At 42.6% G+C, this 24,688-nt stretch overlaps 1 protein-coding gene across 3 annotated transcripts; it reads right to left on the bottom strand.

Annotated features, from left to right (window-relative positions):
* Positions 1 to 607: 607 nt before the first annotated feature.
* On the bottom strand, positions 608 to 22,996 carry TRA2B (transformer 2 beta homolog). 3 transcript variants are annotated; one of them, XM_035133298.2, is made up of 9 exons: positions 22,841 to 22,996; positions 14,644 to 14,777; positions 13,288 to 13,540; positions 11,860 to 12,048; positions 9,254 to 9,369; positions 8,356 to 8,442; positions 7,725 to 7,802; positions 7,183 to 7,256; positions 608 to 6,498 (listed from the first exon to the last, which is right to left on the bottom strand). In XM_035133298.2, exons 1-9 carry the CDS (start codon positions 22,874 to 22,876, stop codon positions 6,488 to 6,490), a joined length of 978 nt encoding a protein of 325 aa, XP_034989189.1. In that variant the 5' UTR covers positions 22,877 to 22,996; the 3' UTR covers positions 608 to 6,487. The 3 variants fall into 3 exon arrangements, with proteins under 3 accessions (XP_034989189.1, XP_034989190.1, XP_034989191.1); XM_035133299.2 differs by having other exon boundaries at positions 621 to 6,498; positions 13,336 to 13,540; XM_035133300.2 differs by having other exon boundaries at positions 621 to 6,498; positions 13,378 to 13,540.
* Between the last annotated feature and the right edge of the window lie 1,692 nt (positions 22,997 to 24,688).

Here is a 24,688-nt window from a genome sequence, read left to right as displayed (position 1 = left end):
CTGCCAGATACTATGGAGGAGAAGAACTGGGCATGTCCAGGAGAGAAGCACTTGTAAAAGATCCAGTCTAGTTGGCTTCTATATCTGGGGTGTTGTATGGGAGGTGAGCTACTGATGAAATATTCCTTTATTCCCACCAGCCCAGTTTACTCCTGTAAAAACTACAGTAAAGCAGACTTTCTCTTAAAGGGTTACAGCTGTTTCTCAGAAATCCATCTAGTCCAACATCTTCCTCCATATTCAGAAGTATGGTCTATAATGACTAACACACGCTCTGCAGGGTTTCAGACAGGGATTCTTTCCTGGCTCTACGTGGAGATGGTAGAGATTTAACCAGGGACCTTGTGCATGCAAAGCATCCCCTGTAGTTCACTGCTAACTTGCTAACTGCTGCCACATCCCCAAAACTTTGAACTACACAATGTTTCGGCTAATTCCTCTTTTTATAAAATAAAAAAAATCCTTCTAGTAGCACCTTAGAGACCAACTAAGTTTGTCATAGGTATGAGCTTTCGTGTGCATGCACACTTCTTTGTGCATGCACATGAAGCTCATACCCATGACAAACTTAGTTGGTCTCTAAGGTGCTACTGGAAGGATTTTTTAAATTTTGTTTTGACTGTGTCAGACCAACACGGCTACCTACCTGTAACTACTCTTTTTTATGTGTGACTGCTTAGTCATGAAACCTATGTGATTCACTTCGGGCTACAAGCATTTCGGGTTACAGACTCTGCTAACCTGGAAGTAGTACCTCGGGTTAAGAACTTTGCTTCAGGATGAGAACAGAAATTGTGTTCCGGTGGCGTGGCGGCAGCAGGAGGCCCCATTAGCTAAAGTGGTACCTCAGGTTAAGAACAGTTTCAGGTTAAGAACGGACCTCCGAAACGAATTAAGTTTGTAACCCAAGGTACTACTGTACTGGGTAATTCTTCCAAGGTTGGTTTTGCTCCCAGTCTAGGCAGAGACTCCTCCTTGGCTATTAAGTTACAGAGATGGTAAGTCTCTTTTTCTGCTACAATGAGCTCAAGTCACTCCATGAGCTACAGCTGCCAGACTCATGAAATACCACAAGAGTGCGCTGTGTGAACATGAGATCTATGCGATGCTAGCTTTCTGGTGCATGCAAAGTCACCCAACTAGCCCTGCACATTGAGTATAGCATTTCCACACTTTTTAAAAAGGTAGAGAAATTGCAGGTGATAATGGTACACTTATTGCAGAGGTAGGCAGAATATAGATTAGGATGTGCTCTCACCCCCCTTGCCCCCTTTTAATTAAGGGAACTGAAATGAAGCATGGTTGGGATAATTAGGAATTGAACTTTGTGTGGAAGGACTGTGAGCTCAGTTCAGTTCCAGTAATCAAAATAAATTATTGTCCTCAAACTCCGACAGGTGGTCAGGGCAACACTTTTAGCATGATAAAAACTGATGATTGACATAGGTGTGGTCCCGCCTACGTAGGTGGGGGAGATAAAGCTCTCTGGCTCATCAGAAAGGGTCCTCACCCCTGATCTCTAAGAAGAATGGGAACAGCAAGCTGCTCTAAAGAAGCTGCCCAATACAGTATATACAGAAGATGCTGAAGATCTGGCATGTTGCTGAATCTATGTATTAGATCAGGATAAGAAAAGACAGCTAAAAATGTGAGCTTCTGAAAGTATTGGGGATGTACCAGCCATGTGAGCTCTGGAAATTAATTGTGGCTCACCTATTTCACTGCAACAGATAGACCTATGATAGAAGTAGATGGTTTTTGGAATTGTGCAACTATGAGGCCTACAAATGGGACCTGAAAATCTAGCAGTGTTCAGTGCTTTCAGTGTTCCAGTTAGCCATTCATACAATACTTACTTTCAGTAAATTGTTCCCCTGCCCTTTGTCCCATCTAAGCCAGAATTTTATGACCACCGAGCATGCCCAGTTCTCACTGAGCAGTTTCTGCAGTCTCCTCTTTCATCTATCCCCCTTTTTGTACTTTGACAACCTTGGTGCTCCCCAAGCCTGCTGGTATTTCACTCCGTAGGTGATTCTGTTTTGGCTGCATAAGCAACAAGTCTCACCTGTGAATGCCAAAAGTAGACGGAATGGTGTAACTTAAGGAATTGATGCCCATGTTCGTTGTTTTCCTCTTCCCTCAGGTGCATGGGGTGTTAGGTAAGTGGTAGTACCTCTGGGATGCAGGTCTAAACGACTGAGCCTCTTGGGCTTGCCGATAGGAAAGTCAGCAGTTCGAGTCTGCATGACAGGGTGAGCTTCCATTGCTCTGTCCCAACTTCTGCCCACCTAGCAGTTTGAAAGCACACCAGTGCAAGTAGATAAATAAGTATCAGCTGTAGCAGGAAGGTAAACGACATTCCTGTGTGCCCTGGCTTCTGTCACGGTGTTCTGTTGTGCCACAAGCATATCAGTCATGCTGGGCCACATGACCTGGAAAGCTGTCTGTGGACAAATGCCAGCTCCCTTGGCCTGGAACGAGATGAGCGCCACACCCCAGTCACCTGGGCGTCGCAACCTGAGTCATCCGCGACTGGACCTAATGGCCAGGGGTCCCTTTACCTTTAAACCTTACCCAAATCCAGAGTGGAGTCCCTTAGATGGTTGGCTTCTTGTATGTCTGCTTCTGGCAACTCCTGCAGCAAAGCTGGTATCAAACATATTGCTCTGCTTTCCTTTGGACATCAGTGAGGCTGAGATGTGGGTCTTACCATTTGGGCAGCCCAGGACCTCCATACACGCTGCCTGGGCTTGCACCCTAGGGAGGTCACTTTGGTGCTAACAAAGCAGTTTGACTTCACCCCTGGAAGCACACTCCACTGACTCACAAAACAGATGCCAACAATTGGCCTCTTCCCTCCAAACCCATTTTTCCTTTTGTATAGTGTCTTTAGGATTCTAAATGTGTGGGCTGGAATATGTACATTTTTAATCTGTGTACAGTGCTTAATGTTTTAAGCACTTTGTTAAGTGATAAAACAGGCCTAACAACTGCTACATCAGTTTTGGGATCACAACTCCTTTTGGAGGTGAAGCAGTAGCAAAGTGTAGGGCCTATCATGCATACCCAGTGAGTTTTTGCTTGGGTGTGCATATGGAAGATCTTGCAAGTGGGCACTTTTAGGTTCAAAAATGCTGCTGTGGAGTACGAAGAAACATTTGTGCTGTGTTCGACGTTTTATATAGCACTGCCTCCACCTCTACTGGGTAAGTGGTTGCCAACCATCTGTCTTCATAGGACAATAGCTTTGCAGCATTCTTTCTGGGTAGTTTGGATTGCATCCATGCTGGTGAATGTAAGGGCAATGTGTCCTCTTCATGCTCTGCTGCAAAGCCTCTGCAGGCCCAGGGAGGCTATTATGTCTTGACAGTATTAATACAGGACGACAATCAAGAATGGGCCTCGATTGTAGGGCTTTGCTGGACATTATATACTCAGTACCTCTACCACTCTCAACTTGTTTCATCAGCTTTCATGCACACAGTTAAGTGGGCTGTAGAGGCAACAGGTTTATATATGGCAACTGGCATACACATCAGTGATATTATGGGGTTATGGCAGTTTTCACAAAGAGTGTGGTGTTCCTCGGTTAACATTTATGTGCTTGGGGGCTTCAGCTGCACAACAGAGTTGTTAACAGAACAGCATCCTTATGATTCTCATGAAGCCTGGCAAATAACCCGAAGGCAACTTTACATAGTTCAGGATCAACTTGCCTAGAGCAATGGGATATTAAGGCTCATTTTTTAAGAAAGTTAAATAAAAACCCTTTTTGTTCACTCCAGGGAATATTTAATTGCCTTTGATTTTTAGATTCAGACCCCATATTCATTGAACCAATCTTGTTTTGAGTTATGGCTCAGGTTTCTTTAACTGCTTAGCAGGGCCCAACTGCTTCTTGATCTTTGTACGATTAGAATGGGGAGAGAACAAGCATGAGTCTGAAAATAACCCGAGTAGTGCTACTGTAGCCTGCATCGATGACCCTTCTAGGTCAAACACAACTGATGTATGCATGAAACTTGAAGACCACTATAGTAGCTTACATTCTCTTGAGAAAACTGTGCCAAATCATATAATACTTAAGAGCTGGTGATTCTGTGTACAGTCAAATCTCGGTTCCTGAATGCCTCCATTATTGTACGTTTCGGCTCCCAAACGCTGAAAACCTGGAAGTAAATGCTCCAGTTTTTGAACGTTTTTCAGAAGCCAAACGTCTGACGCGGCTTCTGCTTGAGTGCAGAAGCTCTTGCAACCAATTGGAAGTCACACCTATGTTGTCGAACGCTTCAAAAGCCGTAAGGGCTTCCAGAATGCAGTACGTTTGACAATCAAGGTTTGACTGTATTACTTTTATTCATTCAGAAGATCAGGCCTGTTAAAAAATTGGCCAGCTTTAACACACAATAAACATGTTAACTGCTGACCACAAACCAACTAGAAGTCCTGTGATGTGGACCAGAACAAACTACCACATCTACAATGTATATCCCCAGTTGTATATTCTCCGACAGACATAACAGGCGAAGTGCACGGACACTTAAAGCAGCGTTTCTCAACCACTGTTCCGTGGCACACTAGTGTGCGGCGACGAGAAGGGCGATTTGCATTGTCACGTGCCTGGCGGCCACCAATACACAGCGCTGACCCGCCGGAAAGCAATATTTCTCCTCCTCTTTCCCAAAGCTCAGTGCAAACGAGCCTGGCGGCCGCCAATACACATCACTGACCCGCCGGAAAGCAATATTTGGGAAGTGTTTCTTACAGTCATAATTATAATATAGGGCGGCACAGAGTTAATTTTTTTAACTTTTTTAATGGTGGTGTGCCTCGTGATTTTTTTCATGGAACAAGTGTGCCGTGGCCCAAAAAAGGTTGAGAAACACTGACTTAAAGAACCTGTAATGTGAGAGGTTTTAGTTCACAGAAAGCTTATGCCACAGCAAGTCTTGTCTTAAGGTGTCACATTGCTTTTCAATTACATCTCTGTATACTGCAATGAGGCATGTGTCTAGTCCCCCCTGCCCCAATGAAGAAGAGTAGGGCTGCTGGTTTAAAATGTAAAGCTCATTCCCTATTTTTAGATTCTTTAAACCCAGAATGTCAGTCATCTACCATATAAAAACAAAAAAGGAGGGATGCCTATATAGCTAATGTTCTTACTAAGTATAACAGATCACTTAATGAGATGATACTTAACCACCATGCCTTTAACATGGGCTGCATCCAAGATTTTAATTGCATAGCAGAGATGAGAAAAGTACTATGCGTTGAAAGCTAACTCACCTGGTATTGAAGCTGGGATTTGCAGTAAATTAAAAGGCCAGCAGGCAAGTTATTTAAATGCCTGGTTCAGAGGTGTTAAGAGTTTAACATTTCTCATGATGAAATGTGTGCAACTCTCAAGCTCTCAGGAGCACATATTTGTTGTCACCCAGCAACTGGACACAGAGAATTTTTCTAAAGTAGTTTCCTGGATTCTAAAAATGGATTTCAGAGGATAAGGTGGGTGAGAAATGGAGATGAACCTATTTTACTGGGGCTTTTATTTTGTATAATAAAGCTATACATTTGAAAGCACTGAAATAAGAGCTCCCACCTAAACAGGAGGATTCAAACTGAAGCACCTGTGAAATACACAATACACTATTACATGTGTATGTGAACTGTTAATGCAGCTTTTTAAAACTGATGAGCTTGAAGTCCCTCCCCCCCCCAACATATCCTTAAATACAACACAAGAACTGTTTAGTCAGCTTTGCTCCTAAGGGAATAATTAATTGCACATTAATGGACATGGAATGCAAACAATTTAGGGACTGTTATGAAAACTGTTTTAACAACCAAATTTCCAGATCACCTTTATATCATAAAATATATGTTCCTTATCACAAGTTTCCAGCACTTACACCTGCTAATATGAAAAGCTTAACCTACTTACAGAAATAGCAAGTTATAGCAATGTGGGTTTTTATTCATACTTCATATTACAGAAAGTATTTGAGAAAGGTTTGGGGTACAGAATTTTGGATACGGCTCTGAATTTGGTAAAGGTTTAATTATTTCTCTGACTCAAACTTTGGCTAAGTAGGAGATAAGGGCTTCAAAGTAAGTTAAAAAAAAAACTTTATTATGCCACCATTTCAAAGCATATTACACAGGTTTTGTTCTTCAAAATACCTTGGAAACTGTAAAAAAAAACTGAACGAAGAACTTTGGACAATAGAAACCCTTCTGCAAAGTTCAGACTGAAACACATGCAGAAGACATACTGTTCTCAAAACATAACTTTGAACAAAGCACAAACTACACAAATATGCAGAATGAAACAGCATTTTAAAACTTCACCAAAAGTAGTCTCCATAAAAGGTGTAAAAGTCACCTATTCACTAGGCACTATTAGACTTGAACAAAAGTAACAAAGTATTGTCCACAAGATTGCAATCTCAATGCACTGTCTGTAGCTACAAAGTTCTTGTTTCACACTTCAATAGCGACCTGCAAGTAAAGAGATTGAAAGCTCTATTAGAAGCCTGGGTGGGTTCAATTTCTGTTTACTAAGTCTACATACACCGTCAATTCAAAAGCTCAGGGTCGGCTCTAGGTAGAGTCCTGGTGGTGCTGGGCCGCGCGGAAGCCATGCTACACCCTACAAGGGTGGGGGCACCGGAGCGATCTCCGCCCCTCAGCGCCAGGGCGCCCGGCCTGCTTGAGACTGCCCTGCAAAAGCTGGACACTTGGGGGCAGCGGGGGGGGGGAGAGAAAGTTCCCCATGTAAATTAAATGGCTTGGATCCAAACTTGCTCTTCAGGGAGTGGGAAGGGTGTCTGATATGGTAGTTCCTATTGGGAGACGAGGTGATTTCCACAAATTCCCACATGTCATCCATGCCACCTCCCATTTTGTTCAGGAAAGTTCAATCCACCAAAGCTATAAAGCTATGAAGGTTTTTTTTTGGGGGGGGGGCGCTTATGGGGGAATTGACAAGTGTCGCCTCCTTCCTTATGTAGCTAAAGCACTATGTTTGCAGAATACTACTCAAAGAATCCAAACTTGCATTTTTTTTAAATTGATGCATTAGCTAAGTTTAGAAAAACTTAACTACACTGAATTTCAGCTAGTTAATTATAATATAATAATCTCTGAACTTCAAAATATTAATATATTTAACTTGTGACTTACGAGGTGAATAGGATCGAGACCGGGAGCGAGATCTGTAGCCCCCCCTGCTGTAATAGGGAGATGGTGATCTTCGCCTGCAGAAAATACAGCAATTATGATGGTTTAAGTTTTACTTACACAACAGATGTTCATACACAACTTGTCTAGTTTTGTCACCCGTACCCTTTGCATTTCATGCACACTAGGCATAACAACTAGATACCAGATCATGGACTTTACTGTATTATACATTTGTTTCAGGTCATGTGGCCAGCATGACAAAGCCGCTTCTGGCGAACCAGAGCAGCACATGGAAATGCCGTTTATCTTCCCACTGTAGTGGTACCTAGTTATCTACTTGCACTTTGACGTGCTTTCGAACTGCTAGGTTGGCAGGAGCTGGTACTGAGCAACGGGAGCTCACCCCATCGTGGGGATTCGAACCGCCGACCTTCTGATTGGCAAGCCTTAGGCGGCTCAGTGGTTTAACCCACAGTGCCACCTGCGTCCCTCTTTTTAAAAAATAAATAAATAAGAAGGCATTAAATCTTTTTGTAGCATACCTGTACATCTGATCCCGGTCTTGGGCACCTCGCCACCCTCCTCCTCCTCCACCACCTCCTCCGCCACCACCTCCTCCTCTGCAAAAACAAAAGCAGAACCATTTTTTGCACTCTTATTTACTTAATTTCACAAATGATATATGGGATTATTGGTCAAGTCACATCTTACATGAAATACTTAAAACCAGCAAACATGTCAAAAAGACTCAAATGCCATATCAATACTAGGATATTACAGCTGCAGCAAATGTTCATCCTTGAAAATTGTTCCAGTCAGTTATTTCCTGGTAATGGAGTACCAGTATGACGGAGCAATATATTCACCAGTGCTTTTAAGCCCATATCTGGATATGGATGCCAATAGGATTTTGAAAGCAACAAGGACTGAAATAGACTGACATTGCTGGAACTCACAATTACAGATCAGAATAAAACATTGAACTTTAAAGCAGGGATGGGAAACATGTGACCCTCCAGATGTTGCTGGAATCTGATCCCCATCATCCTTGGCCATGGCTGGGGCTGACAGGACTTGGGATCCATCATCACTGGAAGGGGTCAGCTTTCCCATCCCTGTTCTAAAGGATTCATGCAATCTCATTAAGTAATAATTGGCAAAAAGTAGACTTACCTGTATGATCTGCTATAATAGTCACGGTCATCATAGCCTCCTCTCTCAAAACCTCTGTCATAGTAATCTCTCCGTCGGGAACTTCCACTGTAAGGAAACACACAATATAAGTATACAACACAGGAAGTAAATACTGGGTTGAAGCATCTAAGTAAATAGCATAATCTAGGAGGAATGCAGAGGAGAATGCATGCAAAGCATTTTTCATTGGTGTGCCAAGTGCCATCTGGTCCCCTTCATCCATCTATTTCCAGATGCTCTGTATGAGACCAGGGGGGGGGGGGGGAGAAGAGAGACCCTGCTTTGACAGGAATCCATGCTGGCTGGAATCTATGCACCATAGCACTTTTAGACACCACACCACCCAAGTGCCCACCAAGAGCCTCTTGTTTTAGTTTTAGGGATTTTTTGGCTGGTTGGGCATCTTGCTTTTTAAACTGTGGTTTATTTGCATTTGTGGTGGGGTGTAGGTGTTTTGCTTTGGGGGGGGGTTCTAAGCATTACTAGTTTTCCTTCTGTGAAATGGGTATTTTATGATGCCCATGACAGTCCAAATGCGGCAATGGCCCAAGAAGACTGGGGACCCCTGCTTAGATTATAAATCTCAGGGCAGGGACTATTGTTTTTAAACTTTTGTAAAGAACCTTGCAAGTGTTAAGAGACAACAAGAAGTTAACATGCCTTCCGAATTTCTGGAAGTTATACAACTAGTCTAAATCCCGTTCTTTAGTGAAGAAATCCAGATTCATATTTTAACTGCACAGATTTTATATTCCCACATGCTAATACATAACACAAATAAAATACAGGTGATACTCTAATTAGTTTGAAATCCTGTTTTTCAGTATTAAAGTTAACTTTGATTATTTCTAGATTAAATATAGTTACAACAACTTACTAAGTAGGTCTCCCCATATAAATTCCAGGAGTAGGTGTGTGAGGCCTTTTTGTTATTGAGAAATCAACTCTGATCCTTCTTCCATCAAGTTCCATTCCATTAGCACGTTCTTTTGCCTATAGGAGTTGAATTATTTTTAAAATTGTAGAATAAAGCTGTTCTGAATTCAATTTAATTCACATCAAAAACAAGTTAGGAACAAACTTACTTGCATGGCTGGAAAGGTATTTTACCAGGTACCCTTCTTTATTTATTGCACTAGGAAAAACTAGTCATGCTCACATCTATTTTGAAACTATTCTAAATACATACCACACTGCACTGCGGTTTTGGTTATGACCAGAGTTGGTTACATAAAATAGATGCACTGTTCACAGAAGCAGGGACCTTGTTGTTTTCTAGTCATTGCTCACATACATTTTAAAAGAGATGAGCAGCAAAAGGGGCATATATGCATTCTTCGTATCTGGGCACAGGATGTTACTACGCATGTATAGTATGCCTACTTACATGCATGCCATGCAAATATAATGAGTGAAATTTCTGTTTCCTGTTTTAGGTAATCTGGAAGAGGACAAATCACACCCTAAACAGCAGGTCTCAGACTCCATCTACATGAACTTTTGAAATGCCCATGATTTGGGTACAATGGTTTTCCACCTTTGCTTATGCAAGGAATGTAAACTGGTTAAGCTGAGGTTCCACTAGGCAGCCCATGGAGCAGAACTATGTGGAATGCAGAATACTGCATCTGGAAATCTAGACTCTTTTCTTACCAACACTGCATTAGTAAGCACACTTATGCAGAAAACGCCCACCAAATCACAAACCAGCCTACTTTCATAACCAGCCTATTTTCATAAGTATATTAAGTTTTTTCTGGTGTATACAGGGGAAGGTCTGGTGAAGAGTAGTGACTGGGACTGTGAGCTGAAATGCCTCCTGTTCAAATCTTATTTGTGTCATGACCCGGAAGCTGTACGCCGGCTCCCTTGGCCTATAGAGTGAGACGAGTGCCGCAACCCCAGTTGTCTGTGACTGGACCTAGCGGTCAGGTGTCCCTTTACCTTATACATACACACAACAAACAAGCAATGAGTACTGGCCTTCTTTATGGGGTTGCTTTTAGGATTACTATTAAGAATGAATGTTCATGAAGAGATCTGAACATCTGAAATGTGTTGCATAAATCCTAAGGACAAAAATCTATATAAATGAAGGACGCCTAAGAAGACAACCCAAGAACTGCATTCCATCTGGCCTGTAGGAAGAGAAGCCCTGATATATAGTGACCATTTCTAGGCAATGTGCTATTTCACTTGGGTTTATCACAGCCCTGTAAATAATAGCAGCAGTAGTACCAGAGTTTGAAGGGAACCACAAAGCAACTAGTTAATTTTTTTGAAGTGTATTGTAATCTTTAAAGAAACCCCAAACTGAATTTTAAACTGGGGAAGGTGTATTGTTTTTGCTTGTTATTATGTTATATATTTTTGTGTTTTTATATAATAAACTGCCCTGTGATCCTTGGGTGAAGGGCAGTATAGAAAAGTTATGGTTTACCACCTTGAGAAATGAGTACAGGACTAGATGGGCCTCTGGACTGATCCAGCAAGGTTCTTTTTACGTTCATCTTTGAAAAAACATTGTTTGCATTCAGTAATTATTATAGGTGCTTCAAGATCCAGCACATCTAACTGTATTGGATTGTGATACTTGTTTTCAAGTGAGGAATATGGTTTAGGATCCTTGCATGTTAATGAAAAACCAAACAGAAATCTATTAATTTGATAATTGCACCTCCCACCCTTGGTCTCTGAGCTGACCCCCCACCCCAATGAGAGGTGCCTGGGAACCACCCCCTGGCCAGCCCCCGAGGCACCATTCAGCTGGGGAGCTTGTGGCCAGAGCTGCTGCAACAAACAGCTGTGCAAGTCTTTGGGAAGCAGAGACACGAGAGGAACAGAGGCCAGAGCTGCCCGCAAAACACCTGACCATCATTCAAGGCAGCCCAGGGTGCCATGGCACACTGGTTGAAAACCACTAACCAGGGTTGTAGCGATGATAAAATACAAAGGAAAACACATGCTGCCCTAAGCTGCTAGAAGGAAGGACAGAATGCAAATAAACATAAAAATAAGACATAATGTAAGGAGGCACATGGCTTGCGTGACCATAAAAAAATGAGCTATCAACTCAAAACTGTATATAGTGGTACCTCTGGAGACGAACAGGATCCGTTCTGGAGCCCCATACACATCCAGAGCAGTACTTATCCTGAAGCACCAAATCTGCGCATGCCGTCATTCGGCGTATCTGCACATGCGTGAATCACTGAACCCGGAAGTAACCCATTCTGTTACTTCCGGTTTCGGCGCGTACGTAACCCGTGTTGTACGTAACCTGCAGCATTCGTATCTAGAGGTATGACTGTAGTTACAGCAACTAATTAGGATCCACCCTTGTTCAGGAAATGTATGGTTTGCAAAAGTAGGTACTTTAAATCACTTTCTTGATTCAAAACCTACTGACATTGTGAAATATTAAACACTTTATTAGCATTGGCTTTAGAAAAGTACGAAATATTTTAGAGAAAAGACACTCACCTCCTTAGCATCATCAACACTTTCAAAGTACACAAAGGCAAATCCTCTAGAACGTCGGGACTGCTGGTCATATACAATAGAAACATCAGCAATTGGGCCATATTTGGAGAATACCTCTCTCAGGTCCCTTTCTGTTGTGTACAAGCTTAATCCAAATACACCAAGACAACAGTTTGGGTCAGGATTTGCCTGTTTTTTTAAAAAAAGGAGTTTTCATAAGAATTCAAGATGTTCCCCAAAATTGTTTAAATGCTTTAGGATACAATATAAAAATGTTATTCCGGTAAATTCAGAAATCTCTAACAGGCCTAAGGACTACCCTGCTGGGTAAAGATTGCAGTGTATCCTCCTTCATTTGCTTTTCTCATGAGAGAAGAAAAGGTAGAAAAAAGGAAATCAAAATGTTTTCAAGTTCCAGGCAGTCTTATACAATGGTACCTTGGTTTTCGAACGCCTCCGTAGTCGAACGTTTCAGAACTCAAACACCAGAAACCCGGATTTAAATGCTTCGGTTTTCGAACATGCCTCAGAAGTTGAACAGGAAATGCAGCTTCTGTTATGTTCAAAAACCAAGGTACCACTGTACTTCATATCTGGCTGATGAACTCAAAGTCTCATTTATATACAGGTTCACTTAGAACACATAAACAAAAACCGGGCTGTCATACATGATTTCTCATGTATGACAACCCTTTAGCCTCTGTACTATCTTCTTCCATGGCTTTCTGGGTCAAGGAGCATTTCTGGGTTGATATCTTATTTCCCTAAAATAATATAAATCTCTCTTTAGCTAAACATTATTTAGCACATCTATACCTTAATACTTGCACCATAAGCACAATAAAGCTGGAATATGTGGTTTTTTAGAACAGGCAATCCATTTAGTAAAAGTTGCTATGAGAAGAATCCAATTAATATCTTCTAATTGCACCCTGGGGCTTCTAAGACCATCCTCCACAATGCAATCTTTCGTGTCCCCCGACGAGCTGCTGGAGAATGTCAGGGGACTGAAGTTTACCCTAATGTGTAAATTTCAAGAGCTCTCTCAAAGGAAGCACTTTCTGCTACCTCTAAAGAAAGTATTGCAAAATGCAATAAAACACAATGGGACTGATTATGTATGGTAATTATTTTACCTGCACTGAATTATAAATACCATCCCAACCATTATGTCATAACTAATCTGGACAAAATACACCATTTATAGGGGGAAGTGCCAGATTCTGCACACTGACATAAAAATACCTTTTAGAATGAAGCTTAGCTTAAAAGGTTCTCAAGCAGTAGAATAATAATCTTAAATATACAAGTTCAGGTTTAACCATGCACAAATATTAGTACAAATGCTTTCTATGCCCACAGTAAAATTCACCAAACATTTTAAATACCATTTTAGAGACATATTATAAATCAACTTAAAACTTTTACATGATTTCTGGGTAATTTGAAAACTTTAGAACCTCCAAAGACACACACAGCTGAATTATCTCTGGTCAACTGCTGCCATCCCAGCCTTACTCTGTTGCCAACATGACGCCGACGAGTAGACATAGGAGAATGGCTGTGACTGTGACGGCGACGATAGTCGCGGCTGTAAGATCTGCTTCTTGACCTCCTATGGGATCGAGAACGTGAACGAGACCTCGTATAATGTCTGCGAGAACTCCTCCTTGATCTGGATCTGTAAATATGAAAACTAAGATTATGCTGAACTACAGGTGTCCAAAGATGAAACTTGCATAGCATACAGAAGTTTCTATGTCTACTGTATTTTTAGTCTTATTAACTGCCAGTCTGGGGTACAACTAATCAATACCGCCTTCACTAAACATCTGACAGTCAATGGTAAGAAGGGATTTTAATAATCAAAACACTAAAACCCAAACCCTGTCCTTTGTTGTGACCATCAAGTTTCTGATGAAGGTGAAGTGTGGAACAGGGCCTGTGCTGAAGATCTTAATGCACAGGCAGCAATGTAACTGGTTTATATTTCAACAGAGACTTGTACGTATCTGTTGTTATTGCTGCAGGAGTTGGAAGTGAAGTCTAGAGTAAAAAATGCAGCTATAGATGCCTATCAGATTATTTAAATCAAAATGTTGGTATGCACATTGAGCCTCAGCCTCTGTTTGATGAATCTATACCGGTACTTCAGACATACGGTATATCGCATATGTGTAGCTTGGTTTCAGTCATGCAGTGAGTGTCATTATATACACTTTCTCGGTGTTTTACAGTAGCCAAACCAAAATTTCCTGAAAGAATATCTATCTGAGCAATTCCATTAGAATAGATACACAAAGCTTAACTTAGAATAGATACACAAAGCTTAACTGAAAGTTTGCAAGTGAATAGAAACAGGTTTCTAAAAACGCTTCATCTGGGAACCAGAAATACTTTTTGAAATACTGGTTATTCAACTAATGCCATGGAAAGATTCCACATGAAGAGGTCTCAATATAAGAATGTAACACTTAGTAGATAGCCATTCTCTTACCTTGCTATTTAAGACTACATTGGGTAATAGGCTTGGCCAATGCCATGCCCCTACAATACAGCCATATGCTTGCTGAGACTTGCTGAAAGAGGCTGCTTTCCATAGAAAGCTTTACAACAACTCCTTGCTGCAATGGCGTCTTCAGGCTAGACAATCTAGTCTATAATCTAGTCTATAATTGCACCACACACAAAATCCACATCAACTTACAGTCATCTCCAAAACTTTTCTCATAAAAAACAGCAAGGTTTTTAGACACACCAATCTCTTCCTCCAGACAGGCTTACCGAGATTCAGATCTTGATCTAGACTTTGACCTAGATCGCCTTGAACCTTCCTTGGACCTAGATCTTGCAGGCGAGTGTCTTGGAGACTTGCCGGAACCGTGAGCGCTTCCGCTTCTGGAAGCGGAACGGGACTCCTGCGTGTAGAAAAAAAAATAGTTTAGTTTAATTTAATATCAATGCTACTTCTCCAGTACTTTATTCTAAAAACAAGCTCTGGTAAAAGGTACCAAAAACATTAATGATCTGTGTCTCCATTATGTGTCCGGGCAGTTGCCATTAGAACTGCCTAGATTTATGGTTTTTTTGCACCTGTTATGCACTTATTTTTTTAAAACCTGCATGTTTTTTCTATTAAACAAATAATGCATGCATGTTTAGCAAAATATACAGGGACACATAAACAGACTAGTAATTACTTAGCGTAGTGCTTTCAGATTCCAGATTACTTCTTATCTTAACTTCATTTTTATTTCTTTTCTTCATTCTTCCGTTTCAAATTCTGACTTCTTTCATCTTCCCCACTTCACACAAATTGCTCAATATTCTATAAGTGGGACTTCTGGTCTGATAATTAGCATGCATTCACTTTTTTTTCAAATTTCAGCTTCACTTATTCCTGAGCTTCAAATAATTCTCATTTATAAAACTTGTCAAATGGCGACTTCCGCATTTTCCTTCTTCAACATTAACCTTAATAAAAAAAGAACAGGATGAAGAATATTTAAAACTCCAGGATAGATATCTAGTGCCAAGACTGAAACTAGAAAAAATGCTATGTGTTTGCACTATTTTAACTAGATATGCAGTTCTAGTATCACTTTCTTTTTTAAATGATGGCAATTCAATGAAAAATGAATTTGCTAGTTATTCCTACTTCAAAATTAACGTGTAACCACTGAAATGAGATCTTAGACTGCAACACCAAAACTCCATGAACTCCATGTGCCATTCCTCACATAAACATTAAGAAATTAGTACTGTAGTATGTCCCAAACTCAATTTATCATACCTCTGCTCAAGGTTTCAAAAAATAATTTAAGATACTTCGTTCATTAATAAGCCTACCGGTATATTTGCAAGATATAGTAAGTAGACTGCACTCTAACCTCTACAACAATGACGAAATGGAGAATTCTATCTTGTTACAATGACAACTCTAGTTTATGCTAATGTTTTATTAACATTTGAACTCTGCACAACTGAAAACACCTCTGCCCTTACTAGAATGTTTCTGTGCTATTTCTTTCTATTTCTTAAGGAATTCTGAGAGTTTCCATGCTAACAGTAGGGATGAACTATCTTAGTCGTAAAAAGATACTATCCAATCAAATAGTTCTATTAGCTGAATGACTTCTGGTTGCTAACTAAACTTCCCCTCCCTCTCCTTTCCTACCTCCAGATCTGTTCCGAGTCCCCACCTCCACCATATGAAACAGATCTGGGAAGGCTGGTGTGGTGTGAGTAGAAAGAAGTTCTGTCGCACAAATTGAAATCCTTGGGCTAATGGAGCGACTTAATTGGATACCCCTTAAATATTATTATTTTCTTTCTACATATGACAATGGCCCCCAAATCCTAAAACATATTGATTGATGATATAGTAGTAAGATTTTACTGACAAAACCACTGATGAACAACGTAGCACATGTACCATCAAAGCAAGTCTAAGGAAAATTAAAACAATGCATTATCATAATATGCAATTAGATGGTGTATTTTAACAAACTCTAAACCAATTCTTAAAATAGAGTAAACTATAAGAACACATTATGGACTTCCTCTGAAACGAAATGTGTTGGGATGGGCAGACCACAACCTTGTCCTCAGGTAAATATTTTCATGACATAGGCTGAACACTTAAGCAAGTAATTTTGCTTAATGTTCTTCAATGCATATGGACACAAGAAAACAGAAATCCTCAAGTTTCACATTGCTGTCCTAAGGAAATCTACACTCTGTGCAATAGCTATTGGATTGTTTGAGTAGAGATTGTTACCATCATGCATAATATGCAGTCTCAAAATTTTAATTAGTAGACATGCTTGTTCAGAAAATATAAAAGCTGAATACTTGATTTGAAATCATATTGATTAAAACAATCTATTCTCTCTTATTTGAAAGTTCCCACTGCTGGGAAACCTATTCATCTACAAATCGGCTACTCAAATAAAGAATCTGAGTTCACTACAGAAAGTATAATGGGTTGATAAGCAACCAACATTCCCTAGATCTAGAAGTCAAGCATTATGACCTTTGGAAGTTTCTAGCCAGTGACATTATTATGGGAACAACTCCAAAGAAAAGGAAAGACAATTTTAAATTAAGTGATTCCCACAACTCTAAACAGTATGATTTAAATAAAAAAGCAAAACATATAAAATAAAATAGAACTATTTGTATCCCACCTATCTGACTGGGTTGCCAACTTGCCACAGCACTCTGGGACGCTTCCAACAGAATGTGTTGGAACAATAAAATACTACAAGCCACCCATTATACCAATACTATTATCATTAATACAATTTCCTTTTAAAATACTATGCACATATTCTCCTGTGCAAACACCACTGAAAATGGTTAGGAATGCCATGATATGCTGTCGCAATAAAATGTTTCATACATGCAGCATTTCTGCTATATGGGAGTTCTTTTCCCACTGTATAAATTTGTATTTTGCAAGAATGGATGTGGAATGCCAACTTGCTCTATTCCCTACATTGCTCTGATGAATTAAGTGAGCCCACAGAACGACCCTTTCTGATTGGGAAAGTTAACAGGGGCGAATCATCCCTCAATTTCTTTTCTAGTCCTCTTGCCTGGAGAACATAGGGTGAATTAGTTTTATGGCAGAATGACACATAAGGCATATTCTGGAAAACATCAACTTACATGTCAAAGCACACAGTTGACATTCAGTTTATGCATAAATATTTCTTAGGTCAGCAATCAAGTCTTATTAAATTGCAAGCTTTTCCTTACCCTTAATCAGGTATGGCTCAGTCACTCAATTCTTAGCCAAACCTTTCTTCCTGTAATTCTTGAAAGGTGAACTGAACCTATGATTCCTCCACAACCCCCCCCCCATTCATACAAATCAAGGCATCCATTTCAAAGCATTAATCATTCAAGCAGATGTGCAACTTCTTGCACAACATTCCTTTTGCGCCATCTCAAGTTATTCAATCTTGTGTATTTACTCCAGTCTTCAAAACCAATCCAGTGGCTGAAACATTTACTATACCTTCACCATATGAACAACTCCTATACAATCGTACCTTGGTGGTCTAACGCCTTGGTACTCGTCCGTTTTGGCTCCTGAACACAGCAAACCTGGAAGCGAGGGTTCCAGTTTGCGAACATTCTTTGGAAGCCAAACATCCGACGCAGCTTCCGATTGAGTGCAGGCAGCTCCTACAGCCAATCGGAATCTGTGCCTTGGTTTTTGAACATTTCTGAAAGTCGAACAGATTCCGTTCAACAACCAGGGTACGACTGTACTTCCATTCTTACTTTCCATGTTCCTGCTGCCACTTACACACTCCCTTCCCACAGTAATCTCTAGCCTGAGGTAATGGTAATTGAATTACCAGCAGTCAGGTAAAGCACAGTTCTTCCTTTTCTGCTACTCCAAGGAGTAGAAACTGCCACACAGTGAAGTCTTGGCCATGATGGTTCCTAGGCCTTTAACTAGCAAATGCAGCATCTGAAGCTCTTTGCCTCTGCTATAGACTCCGTTTTAGAAACAGTGTGTTCAGATCTAGAACCATTCAAATTTCCAGGAAAGTAACATTTTAACAATGAATGATATTGCTACCATGTTGCCCAAATTGAAATATCACCATTCAGCAGCAACATTCGACTTGTTTCGAGCTAAATGTTCTTTAAAATGTGCCTCTTCTGCGAAGCTCATTCTCTTTCTGATGTAATCAAACCCACAATAATCTGAATGTAATCTTCACTTTCCAAGTTCCCCAAGCATTGGATTTCTTTTGAATAAAAAGCAAAAATCTTTTTGCACTTATTTTTGCCCTATGTTTCAATCATTTGAAAGATTCAGTCTAACCAAGGAACATAATGGTCTGCACATCTGCTCTGGTGACCATACATTAGGCTGATCAAGTGGGACACCTTACTTTCTCCCTCCTAGAATGGCAAAATGTTCTTTAAGATTATAATTATGGTTTGTTTTTGTTTTTTACATCAGAGCTTGCTCCAGTAAACTAGGGTTGATGCAAATGCACAGTGCCATGCTAAAAGAAAAGCTTGCACGTTTGAAATATTTACTTGTGCCAATGTTAAACAGAGAAGGCTGGCACACTAATTTACAGTTGACCAACAATCATGGCATGTGATATTTCATACTACAGGGCTGAATGGCAGCTATAATGAATTAACCAAGTGACAATTCACAGCCTTGTCCCACCCAACACCTGCATTATCATTCAAGTCTCTCAAAACCAAAACAACATACTGTAGATACAACTACAGTGTTCCTCCTAAAATAAGACACGTCTTATATAGATTTTTCCTCCAAAAAAAACACACGTCTTATTTTCGGGGGATGTCTTATTTTTTCGAGTGGGAGCTGGCAACAGCATGCTGCGCCGAGCGCCGTATCCATTGAGAGCAGAAAATAAAAATGGCAAGGCTGCCCTTGTAACAAAGCACAATAATAATACTGCGGAGCTGCGAAGCTCAGCGGGGTTCCGGCCCTCCCATTTGCGTGCTGCTGGGGAGCAGAAGAAACGCCGTGATCCAAGGATCCAAATGCGTCGGCGGAGCAGGAAGCAGCCGCAGAGGCGGCTGTGAGAGAAGCGGCGGCGGAGGGACCGGCAAGAGGCGGCTGCACGGGAGCCGCTTCAGGGAGCACAGCGCGAAGAGCCTGGTGGCAGCTGCGAAGAGCCGCTTCAGGGAGCACAGCGCAGCGCGAAGAGCCTGGTGGCAGCTGCGAAGAGGCAGCTGCGGCTGCAGGTGAAGCCCGGGGTCTGCGTGGGCGACTGGGGGCAAGCGCCCTGAGCACTGTGGCGGTAGCGAAGAGGCGCCCGATCAGCCCGCCTCTCAGCTGATCGGGCGCCTCTTCGCCACAGCGCTCAGGGCGCTCGCCCCGCCGCCCACGCAGACCCCGGGCTTCACCTGCAGCCGCAGCTGCCTCTCACCAGGCTCTTCGCGCTGCGCTCCCCGAAGCGGCTCCCACCCCCGCAAAACACAGTGAGGCGGCCGTGGGGGAAGTGCCGAGAGCGCCCAGGAGCGCGGCTGCAGCGACGGTAATCCCAGGGGCTGCGGAGGTGGCTGTGGGCATGCGCCAAGCCCCAAAGCACAGCAGCGGCAGTGGAGACGGCCACTGCGAGTGGCATGAAAAGAAGAAGGTTGCCAGGAAGCGCGCTGTTGCCTCTTGCCAGCTCTTCCGAAGGCGCTTAAATGTCTTCCTTTCCTTGCCAGACCTGCTCCCCCACTACGGCTTATTTTTGGGGTATGTCTTATATTTATTCTACTCATGAAAAGCCTGCCATGGCTTATTTTTAAGGCCCGTCTTATTTTAGGAGAAACATGGTAGACCTTACATTCAGTATCCAATCTAAACTGAACTGTAAGGACAATTAATCAGCAGGAAAAAGATGTGTGCGCTACTGCAAATAAAGGAGCTACAGCCAGTTCCTGCTCCTGTGCCTATAGCCGAGCGATCAATGTAATTTGTAATGTTTGCCACATGCACACACAAATAGTTTTTGTTGTTGATGTATCCCTAAAAATGTAACATGGGAACAGTACCACTCCTTGAGCAATACTCTTTTTTTCTTGCTGACCTCACCATCTCCATCTCAGCATGGGAGGTAACCACTTTGTTAGAGGGAATTTAAAGCTCACACAAGCATAAGTGCATCAGAAACTGGAACCAAGCACACTAGAAAGGTTTCCTCTCCTTAAGTCATTCCTTCCTAGCTGTGTTGTTTTTGTGCATACGTGAACATGCATACTCTGAAGCTCAACAGGAAGGGAAAGTGCCCAAATGAGAAAGTTCTCCTGGTTCATTTCCCTTTCTGTTCAGTATCCCAATGAGATTTTTTTTTTAAAAAAAGAAGCTGTGTGGGGTTAAATTGGCAATAACAAGGATCTGCAGAAATTTGGGTACACTATAAACATTTTGAGAATTCCCTAACCCAAACCTCAGTGATTCAGCTAGAACTTAAACTGACATACATGTGACTTCCAGGCACTCACTCATCCAGGCACTGGCCAGACCCCCAACCTGCAAGGTGGGAGCCTCATATGCCTTCCACCCATACTCCAGTCTTGAGACATACATATAATCTCTTTATGATCAGAGTTAACAAATTATCATAACTTTACCTTCAGCAATTTACCAGTTGACTAGCTCCCATCTGAAAGTCTCAATCAATTCATGCAATGCCCAATAACACGACTAAATTGCATACTCCCTCACCGTTATCAGCTGTTAGTGCAAGATTAATATGGCAAGAGACTAGATGTTTGAACTGGAAGTATGCTTGACCATTTTACTTTTTTCATATTTTGTGGGTTCAGTTCCTTCCCCCTCCATCACTTGCTCGTTCCCTCTGAACAGAAGTGTGACTTTTTACAATGCAGCTTTCAACAGAAGCCAACTCACAAAACAATCCAAGCCACCAAGCCAGAGGAGGTGTGGATGGCGCAGTGGTATCCCTCTACCCAGTACTGCCTGTGGGAGAACATCACAGCAAGTGGTGTCCTACTGCATCTGCCCAAAGGTGGTAATCAGCACAATCTCCTCCTTCCTCAAAAAAGTTGGTTGTTTTGGAGCCAAGCATCACAGAATCCACTGGATGATGTGACTGCAACAGACCTGACTTAGGCCCATTTGCTGTGATACTGGAAGTTGGCACAACAAAGAGGCAACCCCACCTCCTTTCTGCTTGAATGGTGAAGCTGTGGCTCCCACCACTGAAAGCCAGGGGTCTAAAATGCCTCCTTTGTCCACAGCCAAGAGAACCTGATGATAAGCCACCTCAGTCACCAACTGCAACAGGGAAATACAGCACACCTGTAAAGTTGGTCTGTATAAGCAACTGACATCACTATATCATACATTATCACTTGATACACACGCTCAAATTATTTTCTTACATAAGCTTTTATGTGTCTGCATGAAATTCAGCAATATCATTCCAAGACTGGGCTCTTTACTGCTGCTTACAACAACCTAAAGAGCACAGTGCAACTTGAAATGCAGGTTCCAGCACTTTGACCAATTAGCTCAATGAAACCTAATGCTTTACTTATTCTGAATCTAAAGTTCCCTTTCAAAAAATACCTTCCATTAAGCATTTAGGGTATTCAAGTTAGCCTGCTGAAGAAGAAAAAGTTCTTTGCACTTTATTATGGCAAAAGGTTTTGTGGACTTCACTCCATGAAAGCTCAAACCGCAAAAAATGTTTTCATTCGTTAAGATACCCTAAGGTTTTGGCCTGTTTATTTTAAATGATGTACACTGGAAGCTATTCGATAGCCAGAAAATTGTTCCACCTGAAATGCTGAGTGCGACCGTTAAGCTCAACGTAGAAGCGTCACGGGAACGATCCCCTTGCCATCCAGGCCAATCGGAACAGCAGCAGCTATCCTCTCCGCACGCCCGGGAGCAGAGTCCCAAGCACGTTACTAAGGCTGCGGAAAGGGGCGGGCACGCGTCTCTTTCCCGCGTTAGCCTCTTCTGGGTTGAAGCATCGGCCATTTTCTCTCCCCCTCTAGAGGGAGCCGCAGCTGAGGCGACGAAGGCGCTTCTCGCATCTCCGCTCCTCAAGTCCTGCGCGGCCATTTTGTCCCCGCGGCGGCGCGCTCATTCGGGTCACCAGCCCCAAGATGGCGCCGGGAGCGGGGCTCGCCGCGGAGCGCTACGTCAGAGCGCAACCGCTTCGCAGGAAACGGTGGGCCATTTTCTCGCGCCAAACCGACAAGCAGCGCGATAAAGTGGCGGGGGGGTGGGGAAGAGAGAAGAAGAAGCGGGTGCCGCTAAGCCGCTTCCCGCCTCCTAATCCCCCGCCCCGCGTGTACCTTCACCCCAAAGGCGGGTTTTTTTTCCGCGCCCGGCCCGGAGAATAAGGGGAGTGGGGGGCGGGGAAGGAATTAACTAAAAACAAGGCCGGGCTCCGCCTCTCCACCAAGCGGGCCCGCTTATGCTGCGCTCGCAGGCTCTGCGTATTACCCGCTCGCCGTAGTTCTGCTCCCCGCTGTCGCTCATCCTCCCGCCTCGGAGCGCTGGACGCCGACCGCGGTTGCTACAGCCAAACCGTCCGTTCGCGAGTCTTCTCCGCAGAGGAAGTGACGACGCCACAGAAGCCCCGCCTCCGTGGGTTGGCGAGCGCCCGCCGCCTGGCTCCTCCTCTCTCGCTCGGAGCTTCCGGCGCTAAGAGGAGGGCAGCGGGGCGGGGCAGAAGCGACCCTGCCTCGCGATATTTGGTGGCGCTCGGCGTTAGTGACAGGCTCGCTACAGTGATCGCCCTCGCGAGTAGCTGCGGCCAGTTCAGCACTCGCGCGGGTATCGTCTCTGTGTGTGCACGCGTGGAGGGATTGGGGCTCGTCTCCCCGGTGTTTTACTTTGCAGTCGCCGTTCTTTTGAGTTTCAATGCCATTTTGTACAGACCCTTGTTAAACTCGTGGCCTTGGTCTTTGCTACTATGAACACTGTTGCTCGCCACCCCAGTCTCCGAGAGTTCCAGGGCTCCGGTTTCCTTGTCTTATAAGAATTTCAAGCTCTCGAATATAGAATAAATATTCATAAATGCACACATATCTAAATATATGAACCATGTGTCTGAAATAGTATGGGAGAGCAATCATGAAGCCATTTTGACTCTCCCAATGATCTCAAATATTCCTTTGCAGTAAGGGAGACAGATGGGGAATGCTTCCCATTGTCTTTTTGCTTGCAAATCATGTCTTAAGTGCGTATTTGTGTATGAATAGGGTGAGCCTGTGACCTGGATTCAGGAACTAGAGTATTAACCATCACAAAAGAATGAGCAGACTGCCCAGGTAATGCAATCAGTGACCATTATCAGGTGGATCGCCTGCTTCTGTGATGTACTGTAGTATGATGTTTTTGAGGGTGGTCTTGGACTACAAGGTGGGCAACAGTTCCTTTAATAAAGATCAGGCTAATTAGCCGCTTTGCTTCTCAATATACTGTGGTTGGCCTCTGTTGTTTTCTCCTACTGATACCGTAGGTAACCCACTTAAGGAATCTATACGGAATACGCCATAAGGTAAAGGGGGCAGTTTTTCTTATAACACTTGGAATGAGGGATAGAGGAGAGAGTGGTGCCTTTAGGATATACAATTTGCTTTCAGTGCTTTTTTAAGGGGTTGACGACGCAGGGGTATGCATACCCCTAAACATTTTGTGAATCTTTGTACTTTTTCCATTTACTGTATTTCCCCCTGATTTGAACTATAAAATGGTGATTTTCTTGAGTCAGAATGAGGGTACCCCTAAACATTTTAAAAGAAAAAAGCACTGCTTACAGATACATGTATATATACAACCTGAGCCTATGATGGAGGGGCTCTCAGCACCAACATTTCAAGGTGGTCTTGCTGCTCCCATAGTCACAGCCTTGGAATCCAAAGAAATCAAGCATGGCTCTTAAACTCTCTGGTTTCTGCCTGCTTCTAGCCAGGTCACAGGCACACAGCTCTGGTCTTTGTCTTTCTCACTACCAGCCAGGTGAGGGAGTCAGCCCCCCCCCCCCGCTTATCCTCTGATAGAAAGCCACTTCCTTTGTTACACTAAGGACAGTAATTTGGACCATAAACTCACAAAAATACTTCGGTGTCGTGGATAACACCTGTCAGAAACCAAGATCCAACCTTCAAACAAATCATGTAGAACTGGGTTATAAAAAGTAATTGAATGGCAAAAAATAGGACATTTATTCATTCATTAATCCACCTTTCTTCAGTAGAACTTGGGGCTCTGAAGGTTCCCATATTGCATAGGTGCAGTCAGCCCATATTTCCAAAGATAGAATAATATACACATCAGCATTGTATG

This window comes from Zootoca vivipara, chromosome 5 (assembly GCF_963506605.1).
Source record: "Zootoca vivipara chromosome 5, rZooViv1.1, whole genome shotgun sequence".
In the NCBI taxonomy this organism is placed as follows: Eukaryota; Metazoa; Chordata; class Lepidosauria; order Squamata; family Lacertidae; genus Zootoca; species Zootoca vivipara.
This window is presented reverse-complemented; position numbering and strand designations above follow the sequence as displayed.

What these genes read in the sequence shown, in the direction of transcription:
- TRA2B (XM_035133298.2), bottom strand. Translation starts at nt 22,876, where the DNA reads ATGAGCGACAGCGGGGAGCAGAACTACGGCGAGCGG. An exon ending in AGCAGAACTACGGCGAGCGG is followed by an intron (nt 14,778 to 22,840) that starts GTAATACGCAGA and finishes TTCTACACGCAG; the next exon opens with GAGTCCCGTTCCGCTTCCAG. An exon ending in GTGTTGATGATGCTAAGGAG is followed by an intron (nt 9,370 to 11,859) that starts GTGAGTGTCTTT and finishes CAACTCCTATAG; the next exon opens with GCAAAAGAACGTGCTAATGG.